This window comes from Juglans microcarpa x Juglans regia, chromosome 1D, assembly GCF_004785595.1.
Source record: "Juglans microcarpa x Juglans regia isolate MS1-56 chromosome 1D, Jm3101_v1.0, whole genome shotgun sequence".
NCBI classification, from domain to species: Eukaryota; Viridiplantae; Streptophyta; class Magnoliopsida; order Fagales; family Juglandaceae; genus Juglans; species Juglans microcarpa x Juglans regia.
The window spans coordinates 5,065,570-5,090,595 of record NC_054594.1 but is presented as its reverse complement, the minus strand read 5'-3'; the positions used below and the strand labels follow the sequence as shown (position 1 = coordinate 5,090,595).

General features: G+C 38.7%; 2 protein-coding genes and 1 pseudogene across 3 annotated transcripts; all 3 read right to left on the bottom strand.

Moving 5' to 3' along the window:
• Positions 1–10,163: 10,163 nt before the first annotated feature.
• LOC121236875 lies at positions 10,164–12,038 on the bottom strand (annotated as a pseudogene).
• A 514-nt stretch (positions 12,039–12,552) lies between these two features.
• Positions 12,553–24,398, bottom strand: LOC121236865 (eugenol synthase 2-like). 2 transcript variants are annotated; one of them, XM_041133361.1, is made up of 5 exons: positions 24,139–24,336; positions 23,935–24,069; positions 23,466–23,703; positions 23,148–23,351; positions 12,553–12,922 (listed from the first exon to the last, which is right to left on the bottom strand). In XM_041133361.1, exons 1-5 carry the CDS (start codon positions 24,319–24,321, stop codon positions 12,756–12,758), a joined length of 927 nt encoding a protein of 308 aa, XP_040989295.1. In that variant the 5' UTR covers positions 24,322–24,336; the 3' UTR covers positions 12,553–12,755. The 2 variants fall into 2 exon arrangements, with proteins under 2 accessions (XP_040989295.1, XP_040989287.1); XM_041133353.1 differs by lacking the exon at positions 12,553–12,922 and adding an exon at positions 22,497–22,866 and having other exon boundaries at positions 24,139–24,398.
• LOC121252707 (isoflavone reductase homolog A622-like) lies at positions 13,272–14,785 on the bottom strand. The gene is made up of 5 exons (XM_041152481.1): positions 14,380–14,785; positions 14,167–14,300; positions 13,814–14,052; positions 13,454–13,657; positions 13,272–13,312 (listed from the first exon to the last, which is right to left on the bottom strand). The coding sequence occupies exons 1-5, from the start codon at positions 14,560–14,562 to the stop codon at positions 13,272–13,274; spliced, it is 801 nt and encodes a 266-aa protein (XP_041008415.1). The 5' UTR covers positions 14,563–14,785.
• Positions 24,399–25,026: the final 628 nt, after the last annotated feature.

Genomic DNA, 25,026 nt, shown 5'->3' with positions numbered 1-25,026 from the left:
GCTCTATTTTGTTTTGAATATATAACTTTTAAGTTTTTTTAATAAGTTATGCGGCACTATATTATAGGTTTTTTTAATCAAAATCAATTTGTATTTATCTGTAATCAACATTGTTCATACATTCCTTATCCTTTTCTATACTTTCTGAAATACAACTTGGTATATCTTCCATCCAAACTTTCTCAGACTCTAAACTAATAGCCATCTTTGCTAAAATGTGAGCCACTTAATTCGAGTTTCTATTGACAAATTGCACCTTCCAGTTTCTGTACTATTGCAACATCTGTTTTGCATCTTAAACTATGCTTCCATAAGAAAGGTAGTCCTCACTCTCCTCCTTTACAACCTTCACAATAGTATATGCATCACCTTCGAAGACCACTCTATTGAAACGAAGATCTCTGCCCAGTTTCATAGCTTTCTAGAGGGCCATACATTCTGCTATAGCTGGTTGATGCACATCTTCTGATCACAACAGGCTGTTAGAACTTCTCCCCATTCATTCCTTATAACTACTCCTATCCCCATCTTTCTTTGTTTCAGGTTAATAGCTACATCCCAATTAGCCTTTACATAGCCCTCACTTGGAGTCTTCCACATTCATTGCTTATCTACAGATTTGCTTGATGCCTTGTTTAAATCCATATTCTGAGCTGCCTGAAAATCCCTTATTTGATCTCTTGCTGTCCTGACCACCTGCCCATGGTTTTTGAAATTTTTTTGAAAAAACAAACTGATTTCTTCTTAGCCATAATCCCCTCATAATCATAGCCACCTCCTCCATTTCCTTCTTGGCCAGCTTCTACATCATTTTTTCAATCAAAGTTAGCAAGTTGTCTTCTGCAATGCTCCATTTTTGAATTCTGAACAAAGACTCTATCCACACATCATTGGCAGCAGAACACTACCAAAGCACACGCATGGTAGATTCCACCTCATGTTTACAAATAGGGCATAAGTCACTGTCCACTAGTTTCTTAGACATCAAATTGCTCCTTATGGCAAGGAAATTGTTTCCAGCTTTTCATAAAAACAGTTTTGTTTTCTCTGGTATATGCAACTCCCAAATCCTGACCCACATTTGATCATCATCATACTCCTTCGAAGTTTCCCCTCTTAATCTCTTCTTTCTCTCCATCTCCAGGTAATATGGACTTCTCACCGAAAATAGACCCTTCTTAGAAGGTCCCCACACCATTCTATCACCAGAGTTCAGTTTACTCAGAGGCAAACCCAGAATTTGTTCTACTTCCTCCAACCCAAATATCTCCCTTATTAATGTCTCATTCCATTCCCTGCTATCTTGCACAATTAGTTCCTCCACCCTTGTATTCTCATTCAGTCTTGAAACAGGAGGCTGTGCACAAAAGGAAGATGGGGTTGTAAGCCATTTGTCCCCCCATATTTTTTATATTTTTTCCATCCCCCACCTTCCATCTCATCCCTTCTTTTAACAATTCTGATGCCTTCCACACACTTTTCCAAATCAAAGAGGGTCTACCACCCAGCTTAGCATGTAAAAACAGAAGAATTTCTAAAATACTTATGTTTAAAGATTCGAGCTACTAAGCTGTCATGATTATGCTCTAACCTCCACCCCTGCTTTGCAAGCAAAGCTAGATTAAAACACTCCACATTCCTGAAACCAAGACCTCCTTTCTGCATCTGTTGCCCCAGTTTCTCCCAGCTACACCAGTGAACCCTTTTGTTGGTATTCTGATTACCCCACCAAAACTTAGCTAGTATACTGTTCAGGTCCTTGCAAAGTTTTTTTGGGAGCAAAAAGACACTCATTGCATAGGTTGGAACAGCTTGTAACACTGCTTTAATTAGCACCTCCTTCCCTCGATACTCTTTCCTTTAACCTTTTGAATGTTTGATACTTGGATCCTCCCACCATAGGTGGCAACCCCAAATACTTTTCATAAGATCCAACCATCATTGCCCCACCGCATCCCTTATCTTATTCTTGTCAATCGTGCTGGTATTTGAGCTATAGAAAATAGTAGATTTTTCTTGATTCAGGACTTGCCCAGAAGCAGCGTCATAAACCTGTAACATTGATTGAATCTTCTTCTATTCCTCCACTTTGGCCCTCCCAAGTAGCACACAATCATATGCAAATAGCAAATAATTCACTCTATAACCTCCCTTGGCCACATTCACCCCCTTGTATCCCCTTGCATGTCAGGAAATTGAGAAGAGTAGATAAACTTTCAGTACAGAGAATAAAAAGATAGGGAGACAGTGAGTCTCCTTATCTTAATCCTCTTGAAGGAAAAAATACAGGGCCAGGCTGATCATTGATAAGAACTGAGTTGGTTACTAAGCTAAGACACCTCAAATCATCTCAACCCATTGAGAACAGAAGCCCAACTTTTTCATGGCAGACTCAAGAAAAAATAATTCTATCTTGTCATAAGCTTTTGACATATAGAGTTTAATAGCCACACAAGCTACTCTTCCCCTTCTTCCTGCCTTCATCGAGTGTAACAACTCATAAGCAGCCATAATGTTATTAGTTATCAATCTCCCATGAATGAAAACACTCTGGTTGGGAGAAATGATGACATCTAAATTTTTTTTCATTCTATTGGCTAATACTTTACACATGATCTTGCAGGCCACATTACACAAGCTAAGGGGCCTATATTCACTAACCCTAGCAGGACTTTCCACTTTAATATTCCAATGCTTTTGGTAGAAACATGCACCAAATCCATCTGGTCTAGGGGACTTTAATGGAGCCATATGGTTGATGGCTTCTTCAATCTCCACTATGTTGAAAGGCTTGGAAAGCCCTTCATTCATCTCCATAGTGACACGAGGCTCCATTTTTTTTAGCAAATAATGATCAATTTTTGCCTACCCTGGCTTGGTAGAGATAAAAGCCTTTCCAAAATAGGCATTAAAAGCTCCTTCCACATCCTCTTTTTTTGACCAGCTTCTGCTTTGTTCATCCCTTACCTCACATATCTTATTTTTGGCTCTTCTTTGGTTGGCATAGCTATGAAAGAATTTAGTATTTTTATCCCTTAGCTAGTACCAATTCTGCTTTGCCCTTTGTCTCCACATTAAGTCTTCCTTTCCTAAAAAACTCCCTACCTCCCTTTGAATCATTTTTATTTCTTCCACATTGTTACTATTTTCACCTTCCTGTAATCTCTTCAACAGTTTAGTTTTTCTTCCAAATCCCTTCGCTTCCCTGCTCTATTCTATTTGCACCATCTGAGTAATGCCTTTTTACTATCTTCAAGGTTGCTTTTCAAGTTGGAGACCCCCTACCCTTACATCACCCTTATGCCATACCCTTTTTAGAACCTCAGCGCACTCCTCCTCTAAAGCCCAACTGGCCTCGTATCTGAAAACTCTCCTTCTTCCCTCCCTTTCAAAGAACTGACTCATGCACAACAACAATGGCCTATGGTCAGAGTATCTAGCTGCCATAACCTCCACCCTACCTTCCTGAAATAAACTTTTCCACCTTGAGTTCTCAACTGCCTTATCAAGCCTTTCTTTGGTGAAAGTTTCATCTACATGCTTATTAGTCCACGTATACTTATCACATTTCCACCCCCAATCATAAAGTCCTCCATCTTCCAGAATAGCTCTGAAAGTTGCCATTTGGCTCTCTTGTCTCTGCCTCCCTCCTACTTTCTCATCATGTGACACAACTTCATTAAAATCACCAATTACACACCACCCCACATTCCCATCAGGTTTGAGAGATGAGAAAAATTCCATGAAGCAACTCTCTTACTAGCATCTAGTTCCCCATAATAACCTGTCAACATCCATCTTTCTTCCCATTGTCATATGTGCCTTTGCGAATAGTTGGCCACTTCAGCAATTACATTATGATCCCAAAACATTATCAATCCCCCCTTTCTACCAACAAGTTCCACCACAAAAAAACCATCACACTTTAACCTTTTTTTTCATTCTTTCACATTTTTTTGGGGTACACTTTTCATTAAGAAAACTATGTTGGGCTTCTTATCGTTCATCATATGGTAAAGGTCTTGAACTGTCCAAGGGTTCCCAAGCCCTTGGCAGTTCCAACTAAGTGTTTTCATTATAGCAGGTGGGGCTGTTCAACAGCCACCACCCTCCCATTTGTTGACTCATCTCCACTCCCATAACAATGTTTTTTCCCTTGTTTCCCCTTCTTCATTTCCTCTCTCCCTTCCTCTGTGATCCCTTTTCTTTTTTCCCTTGAGTACTCAGTTCACTCTTCTCCACCTTACTCCCCACTTCTCTAGCTCTCCTCTTCCAAAGACCCCTTCTCTTCCCCACGTCTTTCACTGTCATTGTATCCGATATGTCGTTCCCCTCCACTAGGCACTCCTCAACATTGTCCACCACAGCCACAACATCAATGCCCTCGATAGGATTATCTTCCTTTTTATTTTTCCCAACTTTCACCCCAAAATTGACTGGCTCATCAGATCTCTCAGAATCAACATCCCATTTCCCTTCCTTTTCATTTTCCCCACTACACCCCTCCCTCACATTTCCTTCTTCAGCATCAATGATCTCCTCTCCCCTCTCCCCTCTCCCTCACCATAATGGGATCTTTCCACCCTACATTCCTCCTCCTTTCCCCATTCTGTTTTGAATATACCTCCCTCATCTTCCCTCTTCCCACTACTCTAAGCCACACACCAAATTGTTCCCCACCATCAATCTCTTTTTTCTCACATTTACCCTTCCCATGTACTATACATCCACAAGTAAAGTAGAAGTAGGGGAGCTTTTCATACCTTAGTGGGATCCAGAATTTCATCCCCATCATCGATATTGTTCTTCCTCTGGCAAGAGGCTTCGATAGATCTAACAATACCAGAACTCTTAAGAAATTCCCCCACCCACTGCCATCTATCTGTGTTTCAACCTCAATCACTTCACTTATTGTGGCTCCAATCATTTTCACCCGTTCTTCGTTCATGCACGACAATGGTAACTCAGATAGCTAAACCCACACCCTTTCCTTCGTAAAATCCAGCTTCTGTGGAGGTAAATATCCTTTGTATGGCAATAAAACAAGCATGTTGTTATCAAATAGCCACGACCTTCCTTCTTGAACCTTCATTTTGTCAGCATGATTCACAAATTGGATTACGAAAATGTTCATTCCCACCTACTTAAGCCTCGCTCTCTGGCTTATTCTCCATATCTTTGCCATAGTATCCTCTATTACCACCGAGTTCAACTTCCTCTCCACCCAAACCTTCCTCACCAGACTACATTCTTCTTTAAATTTCAGTTCCTCCGAGAGCTCCTCCCCCACTTCAATGTTTAAAGTTTCTTCCTCCGTGAGCTTCAGATTCTTCCACCTCTCCTCTATCTCATTCATCGTTCCCTACCACCAGCACCACTGAATCTTCTACTAACCACCTCAAACCACCTTCACTACTCTACTTTGCTGCCGTTATTCTTTTGCATTCCTTACTGATGTCCCTCCCCACTCCCCTAACCACCTCTCGATTTAGTTAGAATCTGTGTGGACCCCACCCTTCACCTCAGTTTTTCCCAAGAGAGTAAAAAAGAGAGAAGACTTGTCATTATATTATAGTTAAAGAGACAAAATGAATAGTATAAATTATAAAATATAGTAGTATTACTCTTTATTTTATTGGGGGTGAATCTTCTAACAAGTCCGACAAGAATTGGTAGTTTGGGCTAAACAAGCATGCAGTTTGGTTGGTGTTGAATTAGCTAGATAGCATGTTGCCAAGACTCTTTGCTAGAAATCAGGTTGCGTGATATACAGTTTGGGTGGCTTCAATGAATACTACTTAGTACTCTATTGGGCCTGGCTGCATTCTCGAGTTTATGGTTACCCTGCAGTTTGGAGTAGTTGGGTATGGTAGAACGAAATTCTCTATTACTGTGTGCTCTGGCATGGTGCCTTCGCTACTTCTATTTGAATTCTTTTTATGTTATTTATTCTTGAGAAATAATATTTACAATTGTGGAATGTGCAGGTGTCACGCAATTCTTTTGAAAAAAGCAAGTAAATACAGGACCCAGATAAAAAAAACTAATTTTTTTAATAGTAAATTCTCCTTTTTTTCATAATTGTAACACCCAAGCCTAGCACTAAGCTCGCATTGTAAAGTTTTTTTTTGGTTTTATACGTATGAAAAGTCCACTTGAGATTAACGAGTAATTTTGGAATAAAATACAGGCCTAAATTTTATTTTGGAGTTTTTATTGGACTTGCTTATTAAGTTAAAATCATTAAATATTTTTGGATTAAGTGAAATCTTTTTATGGGCCTAGAGATTTGTGGGACAAGTTGGATTATTGTAGAAATTAAATCAAGACCCATTAGTATCGATAAAATAGTCGACCCATGAGAAAATTATGGACAAGCCAAAGAGATTTTTGAACTGCTCTAATTGGCCAACCAGTCCTTTTGTTAATTCCATACACTACCAAGTAGTGGGCTTAATTATTCTCAAGTGGGCCTAAAAACCCAAGCCCTTAAGAATCAAAGATTAGAACCCACACCATGCACATCTCCACCCCACTAGGGTTCATGACAAGGCGTGTACACACACACACGCGCACACACACACACACAACCTACATGTTCATAGTTTTTCAAGCTAGGGTTGCCACAACCTTGAGTTTCCATAAAACCCCTCCTCCACGTAACTGCTGTCTCCTTCACTCAGTCTTCATTGCAAGGAACAACAGCCTCACAAGGGACAAGCAGCTGCCTCGCAAGACAACCTCTCCACAGCTCTTCATAGCCACCACCACTTAGTTTGCACGTTTGTTTTTGTTTTTCTTCTTTTCTCACATCTCAGCATCAACCACGGGACCACTATGGAATAGCCGCACAACACCCCCAGCCACTGCCACTAACGAGCCTAGCCCGAGATGCAACCTTGTGTCACGTCTTGTGGTGTCGCTGCACCAGATCACCCACTGCACAGTAGTGCCACGAGAAGACTGAAAGCCACCCTGTTGTAGGAACCGCCCTAAGCCACGTTGTTGTAGGAACCACCCTAAGCCACCAAGTTTGCATAACATGGCAAGCCGTGTTTTTCACACCAAAAAATAGAGCAACCTACGTCCACGCCAATAGCTCCAGTTCCTCCACACATCAACCACACGGACCCCTGTTTGTGCTTCTTAGAATAAAGCCAACCACTGCTAGCGACGGAAGCTGCCACCCACTGCCCCGGCTGCTCACTGTTACACCATAAGCCTTCATCTCTTTCTCTCGCGTTCTCACACTCTCTCCATCTCTCTTTCTCTCACGTTACCTCTCTCTCTCTCAGCACTCAACTACCCAACTCAACGACATCTTCATCTCAACACCCAGATCTACCGCATCTCCCTCCTCTCTCGATAAGCTTCTGTTGCGCAACCCCTACTACACACAAGAAGCCTACTTTGGTTTGAAAAATAGGAAGTGGTTGTTCTCTCCCTCGTAAAGCTTGTTAAGCATAAAGTGGAGTAACATGTTTGAGATGATATTACATTTATGCCCTTTGAGCTATAAGCCTAAGCTAATGTGTTATTAACTTATATTTTGTTGGGCTTGATTGTACGATGGGCTATTTTAAGTTGGGTTCTAACTTTATGTTAGTCCAAAAAAAAAAAAAGTTTCTTTTAACAAGAATAAGTTAGAGATTAACGTATTAGTTGACATTATTAATTAGATATAGATTAAAGTGGAAAGTGATGTTATTATAAGGTTACGAGAATTTTATATATTTTTTTTAAAAAAAAAGGTTATTTTAGTATTTTAGGCTTAAATATCATAATAGTATTTAATTAGAGATTTAAGTAAGTTATGTGTCTATTTGATAGGTGAAGATTGATATTCGTTTAGCACTGTTGTAAAAAAATTCTAAAAAGTTAAAACATTCAGGTAAGCGAGATTCTTATGCTAGACTTTACATAAAACAATTGGACTGAGGTTGATTTTATGAAAAATATGCATGTTTTGTTATGAAAAGAAAAACTTGAAAACAATCTCGGTCATTTTATCTACATTTGCATGAAATTCTATTTAAGAAGAGAAAGTATTTTCTGTCATGACCGGTGTAAACATGAGCATTTTTTGCATTTTGTTTCTGGATTGTGCAAAAAAGAGCGAATATGAAAATTTGTGCATAATTATATGACTATGATCTGATTATGTTGTGTTCTGAATATGTTTTGTACTCTGATATGATATGATGTGACCTCTGAAAACCTCTAGCATGACATTTTGTTTCTGTTTCATTCTAACCTTACTACGAGTGTAAAATTATGGCCTCTATTTGGGTTGGTACCGACTTTTCTGTTTCCTATGCACCCATTTTGGAAGCAATGTGGTTTTCTGCGTGATCTTTCTTGTGTGGACATTCGAACTCTAAGAATGAATAAGGGGAAGATTTCACATTCTGTTTCTGCTCAGTTGGCTGCTGGGGTTTACACAACCCTACCACGGGGGTTAAATATGGAATTCTATTATGATGTGATGCTCAGTTATGCTATGCCAAACGATGCTTTTGAATAAGAATATTTCAGAATTTTCGTTTGATATTTTGATAACATGTTCTAATTCTGCATTCTGAAAACAAAAATTTTTTGTTTCGCATTCTGAATTTTGTAAATACTCATGTTTACATATTAGTATATATTTTCTACTTACTGAGTTGTTAATAACTCACCCCTTATCTCCACAATATTTTTCAGACAATTTTGATAGTTCAGCTGAAAATCAACAGTAGAAAGCATTAGCAAGATTTGACGATCATACATGAATAAGTGTCAAAGGGCACAAATAATTATTGGAGAGTCTTATTTAGTAGATTTATTATCTTATGTTATTTTGGATATCATGAGACATGGATATTTATGAGGCTTTAAGGAGATTTTAAGTTGTTATGTTGAGGTATTTCTTTGGTATCCTTGTAGAGGAAGATATATATTTATGTTGAACAGATAAATTTATATTTTATGAAGTCTTTGGAATATATATAATTGTGTTATAGGAGATAATTTTAGATTACTGGTGCTAACTCTCTGGACATTTGGGACTGGAGTGTTACAAAAATGATTGTGTGACGCTTGTGCACTCCACGACTGTATGTAGCATTACCCTTTATTCTTACGCCTCGTTTGGATAGTTAGATTAGATGAGATGAGATGAGATGAGATGGAAAAATCTGTAAATAGTAATGGGATAGTTTGTGAATAATAGTGAAATAGTTTAAGTTAAAAGTTTTATTAGTTTTTGAGAAATGAGAGAGAAAAAGTTGAATAAAAATCTTATAAAGTTAAAATATTGTAAAAATATAATTTTTTAATATAATTTTTATTTTGAGATTTAAAAAAGTTAAATTGTTCATATGTTTTATATGGAAGTTTGAAAAATTTATAATGATTAGTAATAATTAAATGAAAAATATGAGAGAGAAATTGACAAGTGTTTGTGTTTGAATAGTATTTAGATGTTCAGATGAGATGAGATGAGATAAGAAAATATGAAATGGAGCCAACTAGCTGGGGCCTTATAATTTTACTTTCACAATCATACGTGCTCACATGTGAACTCCTAAAAGTTGTAAAGATTTTAAAATTTGAAATTCAAATTAAAAAAGAAAACATTGATAAAATAAAGCTATCCTTTGTATGCATAACATTGTGCCTAGAATTGTGGTTAAGTGCAATACTAGTCTTTTTCTTTTATTTGTTGGGAATTAAATTGTATAGTCGTCATTGTTATGCTGCATTGGCCTCACTTCTCAACTAGAGCTTGCTATTAAAATGAAAAATATAATTCCACACCGGTGCTGCAACTTTCAATGCATGCACTACGCACACACTCAAACATAAAAAATGCTTGCCCTCTGTTTAAAGTCAAAACTATATGATTGCAGTGCGCGCTATTCTGTGTGGACTGAAATTACAGACCAAGCTTCGTTTAAAAATGCAATAAAAGTAGGGTCCCAACTTTATTGTGATGGTTAACTAGATGTTGGGAAAAGCTGGAGGGCATTGGTCTATGTTTGAATTTCTCCATCAGATTTCAGTTTGCTTATCATAAAGCTTCGTATTATTAAAATTGCTTGTAAATTCGAATTATGCCAAATAAAAAATGACACAAATGACAAGTAGCAAATGCCACACCGACCATGGAGACTTCGCTGAGGGTTGTATTTCAGACAAACTGATCAAGGTATTCATCCACAGTAGTGTATTTCACCTCTGGATAAAGCTCAGAAGCCTCAACACCAAAAGATGCGTCAATCTCAAAGTTTGTAGCATCTCCTTTCACAAACGCTGCGTGACTGAGAGACAATCTCATTGAATGACAAAATATTTGCAGGGGGTCTCATGTACAGGATCTTGTTCAAGGTTCTCGGATCATCCACTGCTTTATAGTGTAGGTAGCAATATCTTCTTCATTGACAAAAATTGCTGTAAACATGGTTCAAAATATCAATCACTTGATCTTCAGCAAGTGAAGTAGCTGATCTAGCTAGCCTACTTACATACATTTACCAATAAAGAAAGTAATTTTGGTGGCAAAGATGAATGAATTTTATGTTGATACCTTTGGGATTTCCGTCTCCAGTTCTTACTACTTTGTCTCTCGGAGGAACTGTGGCACCTTTCTGTCCAAAGTTAGGCAATAAATACCCAGCAAAGCCATTGGATACTATGTATGTATATGGAACTCCTTCAGCCTCAATTGATCTCCGGATGTTAGCCTTGGACTTGTAAAGGCTTGCAGCTGGCTCAACTGCAAGGACACGATCCACATCCATTCCAAACTCTGATGGGAGGAATCTCTGAAACCCGCCCATATTTCATTCTCTAAGTTCTTATCATCATTCATTCGATTTCAAGAATTACAATAAAAAAGCCAAAGGAGAATATTGAGAATTTGTTTCGCAAGATTGCTTGCCTTGATATTCCCAGCTTCTTTGATGGCAGCAATTATCTTCACTTGATCAGCTAGCTGTTGTTTCCCAACTGCAGAGATCACTATATCGACTTGCTTGATTGCCTTCACCAAGCTCGCATGATATTGATAGATGTCTCCCTGTGAAAAATCACCAAAACTTTTAACATCAAAATACTGCAAAAAGGAGAAGAAAGATTGATTTGTTCTTTTTCTCTCTACCCAGAGGTCCTTTTCTCTCTACCCAACTGTCGGCTTCCTTCCATTTTCACCGCCTAGAGGGGGGTTGGAGCTTCGGCTCCTCCCTCCCTCCTTCTGTCTGGCTAACGCCAGAGCTATCCATAGAGTTTTTTTTTCCCTTTTTTTTTTGTCGTTTTCCGTCCGTAGCACCAAGATGTCCCGATCTACTACCTACCGGCCACCTACAACCACCACGCGCGTGAACCACACGTGCCACCACAGACAATGAAGGTCTTATGCCGGCGTATCGACGCATTCTCTGGTTGTTACATTCCTATGTTCCCGCTTTCTCTAACCAAGGATCAAGCTAAAGTGAACGTGAAAGTCTCTTTCAGTCAATCCAAACCAATAAGATGCAGCACACAACCCTTTACTGCGGCTTTTAGCCGCAGTATTATAGTCTGTTTATCAGACTATATTAAAACCGCTTCAAGCAGTTTCTCCTTTAGAACTGTAGGCGACTCCCACCCCTTTAGAACTTGTATCTTGCAATCTGCTAGTTTATCTATGAATACTGCAAAAAAGATTCTCCGAAGGTTTTGCCTGAATTTGAATTGGTTCAAGTAGAGAGAAATAAACAAAAGTGGGTCCACTTGAGGTCTTCAAGTTCTTCACAAGGCAAGAACTTGAGGTGACGTTGATCCCAAAATACTAAACCGAAGTAATAAAAACACAACGGAAGAAGTTGAAAACATATGTAGAGAAGTGTCACTCCCGAGCTCTTGAAGATCTCAAGGACTTTGGACTTTTCAGAACGAGAAGCTGTGCTCTCTCTGACCAATGCAAAAGTTGAGTGTCCACCTTTCACGCTTGCCTCCATTATGTATTTTCCGAAGCATCCGGTCGCTCCAACTATCAAAATCTTGCTTTTTTCCACCATTCCGTGACGATTTCAAATAAAATGGGTGAGCAGTGGGTTTATGCAAAGCAGAGAGTTGTGACTATCATTGGGATTGTTGAAGTTTCAAATGAAGAAAACCAGAGTTCTTTAAACACATAAAAAACATGGACTACTTCTTCAACTCATTGGTTGTTATCCATGACAACCACCCACCCCGCCCAATTTATTTATTCAATATTTCTTTTTGGGGGCGAGGGGATGGTTTGCCCATGACAGATGGAGTAGGTATTTGATAGCTAAAGAGGTCATGGGAGGGTGCTTCGATTGTTTGTTGGATCTCATTCACTCCTTTCACTTTCCAAGTTACATGGCATAGAAAAAGAAACTCCTTTGTCATGGTAGCCCAAACATAGAAAAAGAAATCATTCATAACACAAGGTTAATCAGTAACTCCCTCAATGAACAAACCATCGGTTTAAAAACTGGGTTTAGAGGAAAGTCTCCATGTCCCTCCATCAGAGAAAGCAAAAGATTCATTTGAAGCACCAAGAGATTAACAACATAAATACTATCTTATGGTTGATACAACAGTACAAAGGTTCCAGCACAAGGGTTTATATGACAAATATTTAAACAAGGGCACAAATGAAAAGTAGCAAGTGCCATGCAGAGTACACAGACCATGGAGACTTCACAAGTTCTTACATTTATTGTACACTGTAAACAGAACATATTGCAACAAACAAATGTCCAAGTTTAGACAAGCCGATCGAGGTATTCCTCCACAGTTGTGTATTTCACCTCTGGATAAGTCTCAGAAGCCTCGACTCCAAAAGAAGCATCAATCTCATAATTTGTACCATTTCCTCTCACTAACACAGAGTGTCCGATGGATAGAAAAATGTTTGTGGGGGCAGGAGATTCTGCAGAAAACCAAAAATTAAACTATCTTAGCATTCTCCAGAAATACATGGAACTGCTCAATTCAAGAGGAAACTCCAAGTAGATTAAAGGCTTGGTTTCATCAACTAATAGGTAACTAGCACTTCGAATTAAAGGCTATGAAGTTATACTACTCTGAATCTTGCCATCATAAAATGAAATAGGCTATTAGACTTGTGTCTATAGCAATATTGGTTCCTCTCTCCTCCGGTTTGGAGGATGGGTGTGGTGTTTACTTCTCCTCCATTGGAGGATAGAGTGTGGATGCGGGTTGGTTTTACTTCTAATTTATACAGAGATTGATACTCTCTTTTGAGAGTTTTTTGAAGTTCAGACAATGGCCGTCGCAAAGATATTTGTGCATGAGGAAGCTTATAACAGAAGTTAATTTAGCTTGTAACTTGAGTCACAGAGACAACTTCCTTATAAAATGAAATAATGTCTATTTCCTAAAAAAAAAAAAAACCGAAGCAACAAGAAAGTATCCCTATTGAAACTTGGTATTAACTCACCCCCGATTTTCTCAAGAAGTTGGTCTTCTAGAAGATGAATCTTCTCCAGGGTCTTGCTGATATTCTTCTCCCACAGGGCGACAATCTCATTGAAGGACAAAATGTTAGCAGGGGGTCTCATATAGAGGATCTTGTTCAAGGTTCTCGGATCATCCACTACTTTTATGGTGTAGATAGCAATATCTTCTTCCTTGACAGAAATTGCTGTAACAAGGAAAATGGCAATTACAGGATTTTTTTTAACCAAAATGGCTGATCTAAACCCACTTACAATTACATATAGATAAGTCATCAAAGGTAAAAAAAAAAAAAAAAAAAAAAAAAAAAAAAAAAAAAAGTGGATTAATTTTATGCTAATACCTTTGATATTTCCATCGCCAAGTACTAAAACTTTGTCCCTTGGAGGAGCTGTAGCACCTGCCTGTCCAAGGTTTCTCAAGAAGTACTCAGCAAAGCCATTGGACACGATGTAAGTATATGGAATTCCTACGACCTCGATTGATCGCCGGATGCTCGCCTTAAGAGCAAAGAGGCTTGCAGCTGGCTCCACTGCATGGAAACGATCCACATCCGTTCCAAACTCCGATGGGAGGAATCTCGGAAACCCACCCATAATTTTCTTTCCTTTACTCATTTAGTTCAAAATTGCATCCAAAAAGGGAAAAGAACTTTTAACGAATATATTGAAAGGTTGATTAGCAAGATGGCTTGCCTTGATATTTCCAGCTTCTTTGATGGCAGCAATAATCTTCAACTGATCACCCAGTTGTTGAAACCCAACTGCAGAGATCACTGCATCAACTTGCTTGATTGCCTTCACCAAGCTCTCATGATTATAGATGTCTCCCTGTGCAAAGTTTTCATGAGTTTTCATGATCAATATACCAAACCAACATAAGAAAATCCCACGCATGAAGGAAACATACATAAAGGAGTGTAACTCCAGAGCTCTTGAAGCTCTCAATGAGTTCGGACTTATCAGGACTCGAAGCTGTGCTTTCTCTGACCAATGCAAAAGTTGAGTGTCCATCTTTCACGCTTGCCTCCACTAGGAATTTCCCGATGTATCCAGTGGCTCCGATGATCAAAATCTTGCTTTTTTGAGCCATTCCAAGGGAATTTCGAGTGAAATTGATGGGGGCTGTAGTGTTTATAATCAAATCAGAGTGTTGCCACTATGTTGGGTTAGTGAATAGACCAAACCAGACTTCCTTAAATACTAAAAAAACCGGGCTTCCTTAAGCTCATGGACAGTTTCAGCCTCCCCCAATCAGTAAGGCTTGATAAATGGCACCTAATTTGGTTTGAATTTTCTTTAGTCTTCCTTAAAAACAACTACTGACTGTTTTGGTTTCCAAAGTCTAGTTGTGGAATGTCATTACAAATGAACATGGATATCTTGTTGTCCAAGTTCAAGTTCCTTCTTTGGAAGATTTCCTCGGCACTCAACCGTCTGACTTCAGGGTCCTCTCTCTAGGAGGTGAGGTGAGTCTTTGCTCCAGCAAGGGGAGGCGTGAGGGTGGACTGGTCTTCATTGGGTTCATGAAGGAGGCACTGCAAAAGCAATGGGAAGGCTTTACTCTTACCGAACAAGAGAATGATTCAGTGAGAGTGGAGAGCGAGGTGCTGGAACCTCTTGTAGACAAAGGAAAAAGGTGCATGCTTCTAATGATCAAAGATGATAGAGTGGTGAATCGTCATGCTTTCAAAACAACAATGTCCAAGGTTTGGAGACCCGAAGGATGGCTCCATTTCAAGGAGATGGGAGAAAACAGGATGTTTGTCGAATTTCTGCATGTAAGAGACAAAAATAAGGTCCTTCAGGAGAGGCCATGGTCCTTCGATAGGAACCTCGTGGGTTTACAAGAGATAGATGAGCAAGTTCCATTAAAGGAACTAATTTCCTTTAGAGAATTGTTCTGGATCTAGGCTCATGACATGCCGATGGCCTGCATGACAAGAGAGATTGGAATGAAGTTGTTTGCTGGGATGGAGAAGGTGCTCGACATTGAAACCGATGAAACAGGTTGCAGATGGGGGAACATGTTAAGAGTGAGGGTTGAAGTGGATACTACTAAGCTATTAATTAGAGGGAGGTTTATAACAGTCGAGGGGTTGCAACGGTGGATCCCTTCAAGTACAAGAGGCTCCCGTCTTTTTGTTTTGCCTGCAAGTCTATCGTTCATGTCAAGCAATGCCAAGGCCATAGTAGAGAACTCAAAAAGGATGCAAGCCTCCAATATGGCCCTTGGCTCAGGGCCAACCCCACAAGAGCTAGAGGTTTTGACTCTCACTGCTATGGTGGGAACACTTTCCAATCCACACTCCATGGAAACCAGGAAGAAAGCTCGGCATGGACTCAGGGAAAGAGGCATGAAGACCAAGGGAAAGACTCGTCAGATGAGATTCAATGAAACGTGGGGGACTAAGAAAAAAGCACCATCCCCCTACTGTCACGGATCAGAAGGTTGAAAAAGGGTCAGTTGACTATCTTGTTATGGCAGAAGAGCAGTTACCAAACGAAGAAGGTCCATCCATTATAGAAGTGGCCCAGACTCAAGGAATGCTAAAAAAAAAACAGTTGGACCTTCCCAAGAAGGATAGAGGTGCAGGCGAGGCCTCTCCCTACCCTGACATCTCGCTGGCTAGTCACATCAACTCACTGGACAATTTCCTGCACCAGCAAATCAAGGATCTGGCAGAAGCCAGAATGAGAGCTTCTTGGAAGAGGAGAGCGCGTGATAAGGCTTTCTCCATGGATGAACCAAGTTTCTCAGATGTGTCAAACTAGTGTAATGCCAAAAGGAAGTTGAAAACATGTTCTAAGACAGACGGTAATGAAAGTAATAAGAAGAAACAAAAGACCAATGATTCCAGTTATGAGTTGGAAGAAAAACTTAAGGCTTCCAGCCACCACCATTATCTATGATGTGCATAAGTTGGAACTGCCGAGGGCTCCGAACTGCCGAGGGCTTAGAAACCCTCGGACAGTTCGTGAACTTCACAGGATTGTGACGTCTAAGAGCCCATCTCTCATATTCTTGTTAGAAACAAAGTGTGGGAGAGAAAGAGTGGAGAAAGTAAGAAATAAGCTGGGATTTGAGTTTAGCTTCGGGGTGGAGAGCAAAGGACTCAGTGGAGGGGTGGCATTTATATGGAGAGCGGAAGTTAATGCCTCACTGGACACATTCTCTCAGAATCATATTTTCCTTAAAATCCAGGAAAATATGGGTAACAAGAACTAGTTGATAACTGGCTTTTATGGCTCCCCTTATACTGGTCGAAGGAAAGACAATTGAGGCTACTTAGAGCATTAATCCAACACCCCCATGGCTTGGCTATGTGTTGGGGATTTTAATGAAATTATGCATGCTAACGAAAAATGGGGAGCTGCTAACAGACCTATCCATCAGATGGAGGATTTTGTGAAGCTGTGGAAGAATGTGGCCTGAGTGATCTAGGGTATAAGGGAGATATGTTTACATGGAGTAACAATAAGGAAGGAGCTCAGTTCACCAAAGAGAGACTAGACAGAGCCTTAGGGAATGCCATTTGGTTTGAATCCTGGAAGTCCTTCTCGGTTGAAGTAGAGCCTGTCCACTCCTCTGACCATAAACCTTTACTGGTGTTTTGGAGTACTAAGAGTAGTTTGATCCCTAAGAGGGCTAGACCTTTCAGGTATGAAGCCAAATGGGCCTCTAGAGAGGAGTGTCAAAGAGTGATTGAGGAGGCATGGAGGAGACCCCAACTGATTACTAGCAAGATGGATAGGACAATGGCTTCACTTGTTAATTGTAAGGAGGGGCTAATCGAATGGAGCAGAGTGGCTTTTGGGAACTCAAAAATGAAACTTAACTACAAGCTCTTAAGATCACTCCAAAACTCGAACACAGGAAACCTAGGAAAGGAGATTAAAAGAATAGAAGGGGAAATTAATCAACTATTAGAAGAGGAGAATGTCTCCTGGAAACAAAGAGCAAAACAGAAGTGACTAAAGGAGGGTGACAGGAACTCAAAGTTCTTCCATCTTTGTGCTAACCAAAGAAGGAAAACAAACCTTATTCAATGCATTAAAGATGAAGAAGGAGCTGAAGCAAGCACTCAACAGGCTATTGTAGACCTGTTCCAATCTTTTTTCAAAGGGTTGTTCACTACATCCCACCCTGAAAGAATCGATGATTGTTTGGGCAGTGTGGAAGCCAGGATCAATAGTGACATGAGCTCTCACTTGTCAAAAGATTTTACTGAACAAGAAGTAGAGGAGGCTATATTCCAAATGAATCCCCTCAGCTCACCAGGACCCGATGGATTCCCACCAGCCTTTTATCAACAACACTGGAGCTCAATTAGAAAGGAGGTATGTGATGCTGCTCTCTTTGCTCTCAATTCTGGAGGTAGCTTACAACAATTAAATGAGACCTTTATAGTTTTAATCCCCAAAATAAAAGAGCCTAAGAAGGTCACTGAATTTAGGCCTATAAGTTTGTGCAATGTCCTCTATAAGATTATTTCCAAATCCATTGCCATCAGAGTTAAGAAAGTCTTGCCTGAGATCATTTCACCCATTCAATTAGCCTTTGCTCCTGGTAGATTAATCTCAGACAATATAATTGTGGCTTTTGAGGCCCTCCACTCAATGAATAGGAAGTTACAAGGGAAGATAGGTCACATGGCTTTAAAGCTTGACATGAGTAAAACTTATGATCAAATTGAATGGTCATTCCTCCAAGCTGCTTTGACAAAGATGGAGTTCCCAGAAAAATGGATTAGACTTATCATGAATTGTGTGAAATCTGTGTCTTACTCTATACTGGTCAAAAGCACTCCTCAACAATTGTTTAATCCATCAAGAGGGATTAGACAATGGGACCCTTTGTCCCCATATATGTTCATCATTTGGGTTGCTGAATCAAGCTGAGGCCCGAGGGGACTTAGCTGGCATTCCAATTGCAAGGGGTCGACTTCACATCAACCACCTATTCTTTGCTGATAATAGCTTGCTTTTTTGCAAGGTCAATGTTTTGGAATGGTGCAAACTTATTGATATCCTATCCTTGTATGAGAAGGCCTCATGCTAGAGGCTAAAGAAAGATAAAACTTCTATACATTTTAGCAGAAATACTCATCATCTGGCTCAAACTATGATCTTACAGATTGCTAGTGTTAGATCTTGCTCCTCATATGAGCAGTACCTTGGATTGCCATACATGGTGGGGAGATAAAAAACAGGTTCCTTTAGAAGCATCCTTGACAAAATGAGAAAAAGAATTTGTAACTTTAAGGTTAAGACCCTCTCTGAAGCAGGTAAAGAGATCTTGCTAAAGGTTGTGGTCCAAGCACTCCCTACCTACTGTATGGGAGTATTCAAACTGCCTGGATCCCTTATTAAAAGAATGAACTCCATAATGCACAATTTTTGGTGGAGTCAACAAGACAAGGAAGGGAAAATTCACTAGATCTCATGGTCCTCTATGGGGAAACCAAAGTCAGAATGAGGTTTGGACTTCGGAGAAATAGAAAGTTTTAACCTTGGAATGCTGGCAAAACGGGATGGCGCCTTATTCAGCATCCCAACTCCCTTGCTTCTAAGGTGTTAAAACATAAATATTTCCCCCACTCCTCTTTCTTGGAAGCTAGAATGGGTTTTAGACCCTCATACATTTAGAGGAGTATCTTGGCCTCTCAAAATCTTATGAAAAAGGGATCAATGTCGAGAGTTGGAAATGGCAGGAGCATTAAGATATGGGAAGACAAGTGGATCCCCCAGACCATCTCTGGTAAAGTGGTTAGTGATAAAGTTAGGGACTCTCAAGCTACAGTGAGCAGCTTGATTGATCCAGACACTAAAGGCTGGAATCAGGAGCAATTGGAGGCTTTGTTTGATGAGGAAGAAGCTAGATGATTGCTCAGATTCCCGTTAGCTACTCAAGTCTTCCAGATAAACTAATATGGAGAAGTGCACCAAATGGCCAATTTTCTGTTCGAAGAGCATATCACCTACACAAGGAAATGATAACCCAGTTCCAGGCCCAAACTTCTAGTAGAGATAAAGTTGAGAAAGAATGGAAGGTTTTATGGCAACTAAATGTGACACCTGCCATAAAAAATTTCTTATGGAAGGCCTGCAGAAATGGTCTACCCACAAGAAAAAACCTGTGCCATAAAAGAGTTATTGAAGAGCCCTTTTGCCCAATATGTTTGAGGGAGGAGGAAACTATCCTCCATATGATTTGGAGTTGCCCTGCAGCTCAGGATGTGTGGGGACAATGCTCAAAGTTTCTACAAAAGAAATACTTCCCTCCCTTGTCTTTCAAAGATTTATGGAAACAGTTATGTCAAGCAGCTAAAATGGAGGATAGAACTCTGAACTACAACAAGAGTTGCATAGAACTCTGAACTACTGCTCATGATTTGCCAGCCCATGACAGAAAAGTATGTGTTAAAAGAAAATATGAACGAAAAATAGAGTAAGTTTGTACAATATGGTTATACTGTATTTATCCCATAAGTTGTCCCATAAGTTGGTGATAGACAGAGAAATTGCAAGTGATTGAATTGCACATATGATCTCTATTTATAGACCACAAGGCACTCGTTGAAAAATGGTGCAACCATTGACGACGGGCACAATCGTTTGACTCGGTTGTGTTTCTTGACACTTCCTCAACTAATTCCCTCATGTGAACCATCACCATGGAGAAATTGAAAATCTAAAGAAAGGGGTATTGTAACATCCCGCTCCCCTAGTGTCAAGAATAAATCATTTTTAAAAATTTTAGAGAACCGGAAAACTACTATTGAACTTGACTTAAAATATTTTCTTTTATTCTGAAGGAAGCACCAGGTATAAAATCATTTTGTATTAAAATATTGAGATCATAAATGAGAGTGTACGGAAGCATATATTAAAATTTCTCAAATTCCGTGCCATAAAAATTATAACATACAATCTCTATACATGACCTAGGCCACTGTCACGCCACCCTAGACTAAGTCCCGCCCTGCAACTTTACCTTCATAAATATTCTAACCTGGAATGGTTTAAAAACATAAAAATAAACTAAAATAAATCGATGACTCTGTAAGAAACCCATTATAATGTAAAAAATAATTAACATGAGGTTTTTATAAAATATTTCATGTTGAGCTTAAAATCATGACTGATCATATTGATGCTTATACTATGCATGATTGATTTATCTGATTAGTCTGACTAGCCAACTAACCCTGTGTGTGAGGTTGTGCATCGACTCCACATTCCGCGGCCATAAGGGGAGCCACTGATAGTATTCTAGCATACTATGGTGAACCACACTTGAGTCCATGGCTTGCACATCTACCTTGAAACTACATTGGTACCATGAATTTGAATAGCCATCTGATTAACTGTTTTGAGCATATCTCACACTTGATCTTATGAAAGCTTATGTGTTTTATACAACTTTAGATGCATAATACATATATAACTATAATATAAAAATGAAATATGATGAATGACGTGCTTGCAAATATCATGACATGCATGGTACATAAATACTAGCTTCAAAAGAACCGGCTTTAATAATATTATATATAACTAGCTAACGAATACTAATCCTAATTTATGATCAAGTTACTTATCTTGTAGTGTTGCTTTCTAAAATTTTTAGCACAAAATCGATCACTGTGCTGGATTGGGTATCTTGGGTTCAACCGTTACACTTATCAAGGTTTATGATTTTTTCCAAATAACATACGGAATGGAAATATTTATAAAGAGATTTGAGAGATGGTGTCGACGAGTTAGAGTTGAACTTTGTTAATACATATAGTGACACTAATCTGCTGAACATTCACTCGTGATCATCTAAGAAGAGAGTTTGAATTTAAAAAAATAATCTAGTAGTTCATTCAATATAGGATTGGTTGTGACTGGGACTGCGTAGGGGACTTCAATCAGTGATAATTTTAAATTGAAATAAATTTCTCATGGCCCATCTTTAAATTCTAAAATGAATCTACCTCGTTTAATAAATAATAAATGAGATTTACCTTAGTTATTGAGCCTAATTAAGACTCTTAATCAATCTCAATAATTTATCGCTCATAGACTTATCCAATATGACCCATTAAATATAATTTAGGTCCAATAAAAATTATCAATATTCCGACATTAGAATTATTGGATAGGGTCATTACAGGTATACTATTTGGTGTGTGATTGTCACCCCTTAAATCTACAACTCTCACTCGAACACACAACGGTGATGAATCCAGTTAAGTATTTTACCTTGGTATCAATATAAGCTTTCCACAACTCAACTCTCATAGGCAACTCTTGCAGATCAGCGTCAAAGCATGACAAACGTTTATGTGCACACACTTTTGTCATTATTTTATTTAATCACACCATTTACCATATGTACTCTCACTAATCACATATTATGGGTGATTTCATTTCACTATATCTTTAGTGAAGTGCATGAATTCTTTGTGATAAATATTTGAATTTTAAGCATTTTGCTTGTTTTTTCATCATGTTTTGGGCACATAATTTTACTCAAAATATGATATTTGCAAACAAGTGTACTTAAGGATTTACAATTTTTTATATCAAATTTTTTAAATATTTTTTCTACATATTTTTCTCGATCTACATATCATATTTTGAATTTTTATCTCTTGAAATTCTTATTCCAAGAATATAGGTGGTGTCACCCAATTTATTTATTCAATATTTCTTTTTTGGGGCGAGGGGATGGTTTGGTTGGCCATGACAGATGGAGTAGGTATTTGACAGCTAAAGAGGTCATGGGATGGTGCTTTGATTGTTTGTTGGATCTCATTTACTCCTTTCACTTTTCAAGTTACATGGCATAAAAAAAAAAAAAAGAAACTCCTTTGTCATGGTAGCGCAAGCATAGAAAAAGAAATCATTCATAGCACAAGGTTAATCAGTAAGTCCCTCAATGAACAAACCATCGGTTTAAAAACTGGGTTTAGGGGAAAGTCTCCATGTCCCTCCACCAGAGAAAGCAAAAGATTCATTTGAAGCACCAAGAGATTAACAACATAAATACTATCTTAAGATTGATACAACAGTACAAACGTTCCAGCACAAGGGTTTATATGACAAATATATAAACAAGCCCACAAAGGAAAAGTAGCAAGCGCCATGCACAGTACTCAGACCATGGAGACTTCACAAGTTCTTTTATTTATTGCACACTGTAAACAGAACATATTGCCACAAACAAATTTCCAAGTTTAGACAAGCCGATCGAGGTATTCCTCCACAGTAGTGTATTTCACCTCTGGATAAATCTCAGAAGCCTCCACTCCAAAAGAAGCATCAATCTCATAATTTATACTATCTCCCTTCACTAGCACAGAGTATCCGATGGATAGAATGATGTTTGTGGGGGCGGGAGATTCTGCAGAAACCAGAAATTAAACTATCTTTGCATTCTCCAGAAATACAAGGAACTGCTCAATTCAAGAGGAAACTCCAAGTAGATTAAAGGCTTGGTTTCATCAACTAATAGGTAACACTTTGAATTAAAGGCTGTAGTGTTATATTACTTTGAATCTTGCGATCATACAGTTACTGGTTGGAAAAATAGTTTCTAGCGATAAACAAGATAATCCACTTTCCTTATTAATCAAAACGTAGCAACATGAAAGTATCCCTATTGAAACTTTGGTATTAACTCACCCCGGATTTTCTCAAGAAGTTGGTCTTCTAGAATATAAATCTTCTCCAGGGTCTTGCCGATCTTCTTCTCCCACAGGGCGACAATCTCATTGAAGGACAAAATGTTAGCAGGGGGTCTCATATAGAGGATCTTGTTCAAGGTTCTCGGATCATCCACTGCTTTTATGGTGTAAATAGCAATATCTTCTTCCTTGACAAAAATTGCTGTAACAAGGAAAAAGATCTTTTATAACCAAAATAGCTGATCTAATCCCACTTACATTTACATATAGATTAGTCATCAAAGGTTAAAAAAGTGGATTAATTTCATGCCAATACCTTTGATATTTCCATCGCCAATTACTATAACTTTGTCTCTTGGAGGAACTGTAGCACCTGCCTGTCCAAGGTTTCTCAAGAAAGACTCAGCAAAGCCATTGGACACGATGTAGGTATATGGAATTCCTGCGGTCTCGATTGATCGCCGGATGCTAGCCTTAAGAGCAAAGAGGCTTGCAGCTGGCTCCACTGCATGGAAACGATCCACATCCGTTCCAAACTCCGATGGGAGGAATCTCTGAAACCCACCCATAATTTTTCTTTCCTTTACTCATTTAGTTCCAAATTGCATCCAAAAAGGGGAAAGAACTTTTAACGAATATATTGAAAGGTTGATTAGCAAGATGGCTTTTTTTTTTTTTTTTTTTTTTTTTTCCTTGTGCTTTTGGAGGATAAAAGAGAAAGAGTAGAGATAGAAGGACGAGTAGAGACTATTGATAGAAGGGCGATGATTAGCAAGATGGCTTGCCTTGATATTTCCAGCTTCTTTGATGGCAGCAATAATCTTCACCTGATCACCCAGTTGTTGAAACCCAACTGCAGAGATCACTGCATCAACTTGCTTGATTGCCTTCACCAAGCTCTCATGATTATAGATGTCTCCCTGTAAAAAGTTCTCATGATTAATATACCAAACCAAAGTAAGAAAATCACACGCATGAAGAAAACATACATAGAGGAGTGTCACTCCAGAGCTCTTGAAGCTCTCAATGAGTTCGGACTTATCAGGACTCGAAGCTGTGCTTTCTCTGACTAATGCAAAAGTTGAGTGCCCATCTTTCACGCTTGCCTCCACTAGGAATTTTCCGATGTATCCGGTGGCTCCGATTATCAAAATCTTGCTTTTTTGAGCCATTCGGAGTTTCAAAAGAAATGGATGGGAGCGGTGTTTATGGTCAAATCAGAGCGTTGCCACTATCTTGGGTTAGTGAAGAAACCAAACCAGAGTTACTTAAATATAAAACGGTGCTTCCGTCAGCTTATATATGGACAGTTTCTACCTCGCCCAATCGATAAGGTTTGATAAATGACACCTAATTTGGTTGGAATTTTCTTTAGTCTTTCTTAAAAACAACCACTGGTTGGTTTGGTTTCCCATGTCTATTTGTAGACAGTCGTTACAAAGGAACATGGATAACTTGCTTGAACTTGAATTATTTTCTCCCAAATCACTTCAAAATAATATCAATTATTTTCATCTAAATCATATATATTTACGATGTAAGTTATTTTTTTTCAAATTATATATTTATGTTTATTCTTACTTTGTTAATAAATATTTAGTTTTAAGTCTGGAAGTGATTCCGGTTTTAATTTTGATCAAATTTTTGGTAGGATTATTGTTTATTTATGTATTTACTTCTCATACAATAGTTTAGATTTTTCCATTTTTAGAGATTTTTTCATTTTTAGAAAAATCTTCATAATTTTGAATTTTATAGCTATTTAAGTCCGGCTTGTGGGCTTTATAAAATAATTTTGAATTTTATTATTAATTAATAAATTTTCAGAGTTTTCTATGTGTTTTTTGGGTGAATCTCTTGTCTTCTCTGTGTTGATC